We start from the raw sequence: 11,484 nt of genomic DNA on the forward strand, positions 1-11,484 counted from the left end.
CACAGTGCCGTTAGAAACCCTTCTTACCAAGCGCAGAATAGTTCTTGGCAACTATCGAACATGGCAACTCTGTCACATCAGGGATCATGGAAACAGTGCAATACATTTTGCTCAGTCACCTGTGCTCACTTTGTCACAGAGAGATACACAGAATAAACAGTGGGTACATTTTTCAATAAGCATTTATTGAACCAAGTCCATTCTAGTGTCAAATAGATGAGCTGGAAACACCAATTAGACAGAAACAGATATAAACGATTAGAAGCACCAAAAGAGTAAAAGGATTGTATATTTCTACCATCGTGCCAAAACAATTAATACAGGCGAATACATAAAATACATGACAGTAGTAAATGCGTACTCCTGCAATGCGACCCTACCTAGATGTACCTTGGTGTACCTAGCATGTATGTTGGTGTAAAGCCAAGAATTCCTCTAGGATAAAGTCAAGCCCATTACCTGAAGTGAGAGACTATGCAACCCCATCTGGGTCTTGAGATGGATCTGTGTGCAGGAACCTCAGCATCTCGCAACAGTGTGTTAGCATGGAAGACTTTATCCCCTGCCTGCCCCAGCAAGGATATGGTGTTTATATACCCAAAATGGTACCCTCAGGGGTTCTACCTTGCTGTTTCATGTCAGACTTAAGTTGACAGAAGGAATGACCCATATACATAGTTATTATGCAAGAGATGGCAGTCCTTCTGAGTTTTCAAGAAACCTCATGCATAATGGATGAGGCCTGTTTTCAGGGAAAACCCTACATCCTGTAAGCAGTTCTTTAACTAGGTAAAAGGTCAGTCCAAAGAGGCATAATGGAAGGGGATAATATAGATATTTGTATCTGTATTTTTGGCATTTGTAGAGCGCGTAGCTACCCGTAGGCGTCCCAGCGCTGAAGGAGTACGAAGGGCAAAATGGGGGAAGTCTATATGAACAGGCAGGTCTTCAGTTGTTTGCGGAATTTCAAATGGCCATGTTCACTCTGTAGGCGTAGTGGGAGGGAGCTCCATAGTTTGGAGACGTTGAGTGAGAAGAGCCTACCTCTGCTTCTGGCCTTTTTTATTCTGGGAATCATTGCAAGGTGGAGCTCATTGGAGCGAAGTGACCTGTTGGCTCTGTATGGGAGAATCGTGTCCCTGATGATTAGGGCTCTGTGTTTATTTAGGGATTTTTGTGCAATGCAGAGGGCTTTGAAGTTTATTCTCTGCTGGACTGGTAGCCAATGAAGAGAGTGTAGAGCTGGTTTTGCTGAACAGCGAGCGGGGTATTGGTTAGCAGCCTTGCGGCCCAGTTCTGTATAATCTGTAGCTCGGAAGTGATTTCTTTGGGGGCACCTAAATATAGGGCATTGCCATAATCCAATCTGGACAGGATGAGGGCCTGAGTGACTAATCATTTTGCAAGTGGGGGGAGGAGGGAGATGATTTTCCGAATAATTCTGGCCAGGCCATAACATGAGGCAGCTGTCTTTCTTGCCTGGGTTTTGAAGGTGAGGTTCTTGTCTAGCCATATTCCTAAGATTTTTATTTCTGTTTTGGGGGTTGGCGGTGATCCCATTTAGAGTGGCCAGAGCATGTTTAGATCGATGCTTGAATGGTCGCCTAATATTATGAGTTCGGTCTTCTTTCTGTTGAGTTTAAGATGGGAGAGACTCATCCATTTTACTACTTCCTCCAGGCAGAATTGGAGGTCCTTGACTTGTTGGCAGGGGTGGCTCAGGGCTACGACCAATTGCGTGTCGTCAGCATAGGTCACCGCATGGATTCGGAATGGGGACACTATCTCTGCCAAGGGGGCCATATAAACATTAAAAAGGGTGGGGTTAAGTGAGGAACCCTGTCGCACAAATTTTGCGAGGTGTGGTTGTCTTGGAAGACCTGGAAGGACCTGCCCTCAAGAAATGACTTCGGCCATTTTAGCGCTGTTCCAGACACTCCTGCCCTCTTGAGACCGTAAACCAGGAGGGGGTGATTGACCGTGTCAAATGCAGCGCTAAGGTCCAGGAGGATGATTGCGGCTGTTCCTCCTGCGTCCAGGATTTTCCTTGTTTCCTCCACCACTGACAAAATAGCGGTTTCCGTCCCCTGGCCGGGGCGGAAACCGGGTTGAGAGGGGTGGAGGGCACCATTATTTTCGAGGAATGCTGAAAGGGCACGATTGGTGTGGTTTTTGTTATTTTACTGATGCATGGCAGTGGAGAAATGGGTCAAAAGTTGGCCAATCTGTGGGGTTCAGATTAGGTTTTTTCAGGAGGGCACGGACCATTGCTTTTTTCCACTCAGTGGGAACCGTACCAGAGTTGAGGGAGGTGTTAATTAGTTCAGTGGCCATAGGGGCAATGGTGGATCCAGCCAGTGACAGGATATTGGGGGAGCAGGGTCTAGGGGCAAGACACTTTTTAACCACTTGGATGCTAAGGTACATCCACCTCTTCCCATTGACTTTCCATTGAAACCAATGGAAACTCCATGACGAGCTGGGCTCGTCATGAGCGTCGAAGGGGTTAATGAGGATAGTAGGGTGAGGAAGGAGTCATGAGTTAAAGGAGGGAATGACCTAAGTTCTGGTTTGTCGGGTTGCGGGTCCTCATTCATGTATGCGTGAGGGTTAATCAGGACTTTTTGAGGAAGATGAGTGAGGATGTTCTGGATTTTAGAGTGAAAGCAGTTTACCAATTCAGTGCATCGGTGGTTAGAGGAGTCGGGGGATGCTGGAGGGCCAGGGTTCTTCATTAGTTTAGTGGCGATATGGGAAATTTCTCGGTGGGAGTTGCTTGCAGCTAGAATCTTTCCCTCGTAGAAGGAGGATTGTGCATTTTTAATTTCCGATTTATATTCTTGTTTTTTTGTGGGAGAAAAGTCTCCTCTCCATCTTCTCTCAGTTTTTTTGCAAAGCTGGCTTAGGGTATGCAGATTAGGTGTGTACCATGGAGAGTGGTGGAGGCCCGTTTTCCTTTGGGCTGAGACTTTAGGTTGAGAGAACCCTCGATCCATTGTGAAAGTTTTTATTGTTTATTGGAGGGTCCATGGTGGGGCTGGGTTGTGATCTGTTCAGTTCCTGTATCCATTTCTCTACAGGTAATTTGGACCAGAGTCTAATTAAAGAGCGCGCCGGGGGAGGCAGGGTGTTGTATGGGGGGGTGTCCAGAGAAGAGGGATTAGGAAATGGTCAGTCCATGGAAGGAGGGAGGGCTTGTGCCCAACCAGATTTCCGAGGTTAGAAAAGATTGCGTCGAGAAGGTGGCCTTTTCCATGGGTGGGGAGTAAGACCTTTTGAAGAAGTTGGAAGGATGCTAAGTCCTGGGCTAGTTCTGTGGCGAGTGAGGCTGCGGGGTCATTAAAGTGTAGGTTATAATCCCCCAGACGGGTGAAGTTTGCTGTACAACTCGCGAGGGTACTGTTTCTAGTAGTGACTTTGCAAACTGTCCTGAAGTTCCTGGAGGACGATAGACAAGAATGCCTGTAAGTGTGAGGGAGGGGGTAAAATTGATCACAAAATGGGTGTTTTCACAGTCCGATAGCGGGCTGTCAATCAGACGACAGGTTAGGTGATCTTTATATATGATGGCATTTCCTCCCCCCTATCCTGATTCTCTATCTACTCTTTGGATGGAGTATCCTGGAGGTAGGGCTTGGACTATGTTTGGGTCTGTACAGGTTCAGCCACGTTTCTGTAAGAAAGAGTACTTCAGGGTCCTCTTTGCTTAGCAGCATTGAGATTTCAGTTCCGTGTTTTGGTAGGGATCTGCAGTTGAGCAGGAATAGTTTGTAAATTGTGCTACAACAGGGATGAGGGGCCAGAGGAGAGGGAATCTCAAAATGACAGTGTGGCTATCTGTTTTGGGAGCTTTGGATTGATATAGAATGCGAGCTTTGTTGCTCCGGCGGTTTATTCATGGTTTTCAGCAAAGTACTGGAATACTTGTACCGGTAGTGGGGTGCGGAAGCAGGGGTTCTGGCCCCTGGCCCGTTTGCACATGGACGGGTGCAGACGGGCTTGCCATTGGTGCACCTTCGGCGCGCCAGTGGCGAGTCCACTGCACGCGTCCGCTGCACGCGTCCGATGCGCGTTTGAAATGGCATCTGTATTTATGTGGATGTGAGTTGGGACCTAGACTGCCAACTCAAGTTCCACCGAAAGTGTCTCGGGCCAGGCTTTCCTCCACAAAAACGAGATTTCTCGCGGTGGACCGGGGAGAGTGCCCTTCATGGAAGCAGGTGAGTGATTTTAAAAATATGCCAGGGGTTAAAAACTAGTAATCAGTTTTTAAAACAGTAACAAATGACGCAAGTACAATTTAAAAATGCTGGTGTGAGACTCGCAATCAGTCTCGAGCACTAAGCAGGAGGAGCCGGCAGAGTTTACACAGCGTTATTTAGCAGTTATCAGATTCACTCATGCGTGCACAAGCAAGTAGGCAGAGTGACAGGTGAAGTCCAAGGCGGACTGCGAGGAACTCAATAACTTCCGGCCCCTTCTCCCCTTCCCGGCAAAGGTCATCGAGAAAATCGCCAATATGCAACTAACCCGCCACCTCGAGGACAACAACATCTTAGAACCGTCCCAGTCCGGATTCAGATGTAACCACAGCACCGAAACCGCACTCATCGCCACCACAGACGACATCAGGCACCAACTAGACAACGGCAAAACATCAGCCCTCATCCTCCTGGACCTATCAGCCGCCTTTGACACGGTTTGCCACCGCACACTAAAGACACGCCTCCAAGAAGCCGGAATCCAGGAAAAGGCCCTGGACTGGACCATATCCTACCTCTCCGGCAGAACACAGAGAGTCCGCCTTCCACCCTTACGAACCAGGCCACCAACATCATCAGCAGCGTACCCCAGGGCTCATCCCTCAGTTCTACCCTGGTCAACGTCTACGTGGCCCCCCTCGCACAAGTAGCCCTCCAGCATGACCTGAACATCATCTCCTATGCCGACGACACCCAGCTCATCCTCTCCTCACCAATGTCCCGCACACCGCCAAAACAAACCTCCACAGGGAAATGAAGGCCGTCGCTGAATTAATGAAGAGCAGCCATCTGAAACTGAACTCGCACAAGACAGAGTTCCTCATCCTCGGCCCCACCCTCTCTGCCTGGGACGACACCTGGTGGCCGACCATACTGGGAATAGCACCGTCATCCACAGACCACGCACGCAACCTAGGACTCATCCTCGACTCCTCCCTCTCCATGTTGAAGCAGGTCAACGCCATCTCCTCCTCCTGCTACATCCCCCTCCGCATGCTCCGCTGGATCTACAAGTGGATCCTGTCCCAAACCAGAAGAACATTGACCCAGGCCCTCATCAGCAGCAGGCTAGACTACGGCAATGCACTCTATGCAGGAATCCCAGCCAAACACCTACAACAACTGCAACGCATCCAAAACGCCTCCGCCTGCCTGATCCTCAACATCCCTCGTTGCAGCCACAACACCCCCCACCTACAAAACCTGAACTGGCTCCCCTTCGACAAAAGAATCACCTTCAAGCTCCTCACCCATGCAAACAAAGCACTCCACATCACTGGACCAGCCTACCTCAACAGAAGACTCAGCTTCTACACCCCTACCCGCCAGCTCCGCTCCGCCAGCCTCGCCCTCGCCGCCGTCCTCCGCATCTAACGAACAACATCCGGTGGCAGATCCTTCTCCTTCCTCGCCGCTGAGACCTGGAACACGCTCCAGGCCCAGCTGCGGCAGACACAGGACCTGCTCACCTTCAGAAAACTCCTCAAGACCTGGCTCTTCAAGCAGTAGAGGCACCCCTCCCCTCAGCGCCTTGAGACCCTCACGGGTAAATAATGCGCTTTACAAGTATTCTGATTGATTGATTTACTGAAAGGTTGGGTGACTACCTGAGCCTATATCAAGGTACCCATATGAAAAACAATATTTGGCCCACATCCTTTTGAAAAAGCATGGTTTTCAGCTTGCTTAGTGAATCAAAGCACATGTTAGTAACATTTATCGAAGGCCATAAAGTTGTGTCCCTAACTGTGCAGGCCGGTGGAAACAGTATAGTATAGTCTGGAGCATCACATGGCTGGAGCTTGCAATTGAATCAGCAAAGAACTGAGTGAAACTTATGAATTGGAACGACTGCAGATAATGTTATTGACAATAAGATTTGAATGACTGATGTAAGTTAGTCTTGTACCGCTGTTGATAAATATTGAACGTAATCTTGAAATGTTATAGATAAGGTTAAAATCGTATGGTACATTGAAGATAAAAGTGATGAATATTTTGTGTCTCCCAGTTGCAACTCAGCTAATGTATTTCTGGCACAACAAGTTTCTATTGTGAAGGTTTTTCATTGCCCCAATCACCTCCTTGTTCCTCAAAGTGTAGATAAGAGGGTTAAGTGCAGGAACAACCATCCCATAAAAAAATGCTGCTTCTTTGTCCTTCTCTGTTAAGATGACTGAGTTAGGCTTTAAATAAACCCCCATTGCTGTTCCATAGAAGAGGGTGACAACCACCAGGTGGGACCCACAGGTGGAGAATGTCCTGCGCCTCGTAGCTGTGGCTGGTATTCTTAGGATGGTGACAATAATACGGAAATAGGTAAGGAGGATCAGGGAAAGTGGAACTACAAGGCTCAAAAGTGAGAAAAGAGGAGTTGAAATAGCAGCATAATTGATGCCCTTGCAGTTTAATCGAGAAAGAGCTTGTAACTCACAGACCATGTGGTTGATGATGTTGTCCCCACAGGACTTCAACACAGGAACAAAAGACAATACCGTCATAGCAATAAAGAACCCACTGGCCCATGTGATGATGGCGAGCCTCAGACAGACTCGGTTGTTCATAATCTGATGATAACGCAATGGCTTACAGATAGCGACATATCGATCCCAGGCCATGACTGCAAGAAGGAAACATTCTGTCCCACCCAAGCCGAGGGCAAGGAACATTTGTGCGATGCATAGGGAAAAGGTAATGCTGATGGTCGTCTGTGCTAGAAGTCCTTCCAGAAATGTGGGGCTTGTAGATGATGAGTACAAGAGGTCCAGAAATGCCAGGTTACAAAGGAAGAAGTACATGGGCGAGTGAAGGCATGAGTCAGCAAGCGTGACAGTGATTAAAAGAATGTTTGCAGTAAGAGTGACCAGATAGACTATAAGGAGGAACACAAACAACACAAGTTTTTTGTTCGGCTGCCAGGAAAGCCCTAAAAGAATAAATTCTGTAACCTGTGTTTCATTTTCTTTTTCCATGGGAACCAGCCTCATTATCTGAAAAGAGATACGGAAATTGAATATGAACCAACATACCTATAGTACAAAAAGTCAAGACATAAGTTATGCTAGATACATACATGTGTCAAAATAAGTCTCTTTAACTGGAAAATGGCTATGTCCTCAACTGGTTAATTATTCCACTATTTTTTGTACTGATTTGGACTGATTATATCTCACACAACCTGAAGGGTGGAGAGGCAAAACGTCCCTACTCTGACCTTCCCTATTGATAACTACAACACACATTAAGGAGTAGGAAAGTGTATTTAAAAGGTGGCACATGCTCAGTGAGAAAATACTGTTCCCGATCACAAAATTGTGACATGCTTCATTATTGGGCTTGCTTCAATACAACCCAGCACAGACCAATGCCTGGGATGGAGCAAAAGGGAGGGGAAAACAATAGAAACATAGACATTTTGGGATCACCAAAGAAAAGTTCAGTCAAGGTTAAAACTAGCTCGGATGTGTCCTCACTTGAAATTGCATTCATGGGCCATCGGCTAGGTTTAAAAACCTGAAGGTTGGTGGTGATAAGAGAAGATTAAGATTCCCTTCACCCGTCCTTACTGCCAAGGTGTTGTCATGTTTCTGCTGTCTAATTCCTTCCCACAGTGTCGGATCCCAAACCGTGGTAACCTCTGAACCTGCCTTAGGTATATCCTTGGAATGCATTACTTCCCATAAAGGATTACCCTCTATAATGCACACTTCATAATCAAGTCACATCAACTGAATCGCTAGAACAAGCAAGATGTTGGGAGTGAACCCCTGTAGTCAAACCTTTGTCAAGGTGGGTGCAATTCATGGATAACTTCTAGCGCTTGCTGTGTAGCGATTCAGTTAATGGCACCACAAGAGACTAACGGATGGCTAGGGAAGGCTGAATGCCTCTAAATATAGGTATCTGTGAAAAAGTTACTTATTAATTGGGGTGGATGGTAGCCTACCACAAGTAACAAAGTCATTAACCCTTTAGATCCCATTAGGTCTAGTCATTGGTTTCAGTCCCTGGTAGCTGTGGCACAGAGTGGACAGAAAATGAGAAAAGCATTTAGAAGTACCAGAGCTGCTAAAAAATCAAAGACGCCACACAAACAAATCACATTCTAATTTAATAAAGCCCATAAAAGAAATCGATCACTATTTTAAAGAGAATACATTGCCAGATCTCTCAATAGAAACCATATGGGATGCGAGGAAAGCCTCTATCAAAGGAGCACATACTAGGAGTCTTGACATAAGGAAGCTAACCTTAGACTGAACTACTTAGACTCATGAATAAAGCACCTAGAACTTGAAAGATCACTGTAATAAGGACTCCTGCTAGCCGGAAGCTTCAACATGGATCCCAGCATTCATCTCCCAGGAGGAGCAGTCGGCGGTCTAGAGGAAGGTCAGCACCCTCCGATGACATCAGACGCCAAGAGAAAATCGACAAAGAACGAGGAGCCAGAGGACGAGAGAAGACAGGAGACCAGCACCGAAGAGCAGGAAGCAGAGACAATGAGTGGCAGGACCAGACCCAGGACCATGGAACAGAGCAGCGGAGGAGCAGGAGACGGCTGCGGAGGAGACAAGTTTCTTGAGAATGAAAAGGCGGACGTATCTGGATGCCTCAGTGGAGTGCAGGATGCCCTGATTCCCCTTCCTGTGGTCCTGGAGGACCGTGGCTCCCGGCAAGTGCCCTGGTTCAAGTATTTTAAAAGGTGGGCAGGGAAGGGAGGAGAAGAGTGAACCTGGGGTAAAATGAAGGGGGGACTACACCACTCCGATAGAAGCCCTCACTCCTTTCCCTTCGCCCTCGTGGCAGAAAGCATGCTGGTGATGGTAGCACTTTGTACTCACTAACGACTGAAGACTAACCTCAATATTATTGTTTTTCCTTCTTTCCGTGGGATGACCAGAATCCCCATTGAAACCGAAGGAACCAGGAAGATAGGGAACCTGAAGTGAAGGCCCTACACTGCAACCAGGAAGACTAGAGACTGCCTTTTGCTGACCTCATTTCTAGGCTTACAGTGGGTTAAAACCCAGGACTTTTTTTTTTTGCAGAGTTTTATATAGCGCAAATTTGACCCGAATCGGGTATCCGAGCGCTTTACATAGCACCAGTTACGTTACATGAGGACACACATTCATTTTTTTTAGGCACTAGGAGATTAAGGGCCAGATGTAGGTGGCCAAATACCGGTCGGTAACGGCCAATTTTGGCCGTTACCGACCGGTATTTGGAGTTTTAGATGTAGGGGACCTTGAAAATTACCGATTCTGTAAATTTACCGAATCGGTAATATGAGATGTAGGTGGCACTGAAAAGAGTGCCACAGGGCCTTAAGGATTCGTTATTTACCACTAACTATTAGTTGGTGGTAAATAACGAATACCTGCGTACATGCAAATCTGTGCATGTACACCTGTGCCATGTGGCATACATACATACCCTAAGGGCATGTATGTGTGTCACATGGCACACAAGCCTGAATCAGGGGTGTAACAGGGTGTCAAAGTGACACCCTGCCACCCTTGACTATTCGGTAATTGCCATTGATTCCTATGGGTCTATGGGAATCAATGGCAATTACCGAATCGGTAAATACCGATTCGGTAAGTACCGAATCTTAATGATTCGGTAATTGTTACTGAATATTTACCTACATGGCATTTACCGATTTGTAAATACCGAATCGGTAAAATTCGGTATTTACGAATCGGTAAATGCCATTTGCCTACATCTAGCCCTTAGTGACTTGCCCAGAATCACAGGATGTTTAGCGTCGTTACCGAGACTCGAACCCAGATCCCCAGGTCCGAGGTCGAGCGCCCTAGCCGGTAGGCCAACTCCTGTCTCCTCTTGTCTGGAACTCTTTTTGCCTTAATGACCTAAGTCTCATTCATTTACTATTAAACCCTAATAAGGCTGGACAGTCTTACATTACATTGCCTGACGTCTTCATTGATAGCGCTTTGTATCGCCTCACCTTACTTTTTTGGCCAAACTTATAACAATCACATTCTCATGCGCTCTCACTCAAAATTAAACTCCTTAAAAATTAATAGAATGAAAGCCTTAGTAAAAATAAAGAGTTCATAAATGGACACACAATCTAATTGCTAAGAATGTCATAGACAGACATAAGTCTGGCAGATCCCTGATTCTTTTTAAAATCAAAATATTAGAGTAAGTTCTCAAATTCTACTCAGACTTTACAATGCTAAAGAACCACATAGACCTTTGCATAAATAATCTGCACTCACTGAATCTCTCATCACTTACAGAGGAAACAAATATCATCCTTAATGAAAAGCTGAGATAGCAAATTGCATAAATTCTTCCAACAACTGAAAGGCCCTATGTTCAGATGGCTTCCCTACCTCCTTTTTTTAAACCTTTCAAAGTAGACCGATTCCACACCTTGAGAACCTGTACAAGCATTTTGCATCTGCCAGCGAGATGTCAGCAACCGCTTCTGAAGTCCTTACCCTGGTAATTCCTTAAAAAGAAAAGGATTTTGATTATCAAAGAAAAGGATCACCTTGACCTTAAAAAACTATGCAATTAAATTGCTCTTGAATACAGATAATAAAATGTTCACCATAGAAGCATTGCTCCACAGAATTTGAATCAACACTCTTATAAAAGGGATTATGTTCCCCTCAAGATCTCAAAAACTAGAAGCATAGGCAAACAATGTTTTGATCTTTTCAGAAATTGTAGTTGGGGCCGTCTCAGTACATTTTAAAATTATTACCCAATATGTTAAGTTTTTTAACTAGCCACTCGATCATGAGAAGACTGTAATCTTCCCTTTAAACCTAATTTTCTTCCCCTCGATTGCTTCTCAATATATTCTCTAATGTCACCCTAACATTCTAAAATACCTGGTATAGAGTTAAAAAATACTCTTGAAAAATCACATAGAATCTGCCCTTCTGAACAAAACACAAAAGCTATTTGAAGCAATGTCACCTATATGTATTCCATAGTGTAAACAAATATACATTATCAAAATTATGATTGCCTCTCAAATCAAATTTATTTTGTGTAAGTTTCCAATACAACACGCCCTAAATTATTTGAAAGTTCCACACTCACAATCTATTATCAAAGACGCTGACGATGCTGTCAATCCTCTTAATAAATTACTTCCAAATAAAATGAAATAATCTGTGCTTTCTGCTTATTGTATAACTATAGAAATTGATCAACGGTCGCTAAGTCTTTT

General features: G+C 45.5%; 1 protein-coding gene across 1 annotated transcript; it reads right to left on the minus strand.

Annotated features, from left to right (window-relative positions):
* Positions 1 to 6,280: 6,280 nt before the first annotated feature.
* On the minus strand, positions 6,281 to 7,249 carry LOC144763100 (olfactory receptor 2D2-like). The gene has a single exon (XM_078648396.1). The coding sequence runs from the start codon at positions 7,247 to 7,249 to the stop codon at positions 6,281 to 6,283; it is 969 nt and encodes a 322-aa protein (XP_078504522.1).
* Between the last annotated feature and the right edge of the window lie 4,235 nt (positions 7,250 to 11,484).

The sequence above is a fragment of the Lissotriton helveticus genome, chromosome 6 (assembly GCF_964261635.1).
Source record: "Lissotriton helveticus chromosome 6, aLisHel1.1, whole genome shotgun sequence".
NCBI classification, from domain to species: Eukaryota; Metazoa; Chordata; class Amphibia; order Caudata; family Salamandridae; genus Lissotriton; species Lissotriton helveticus.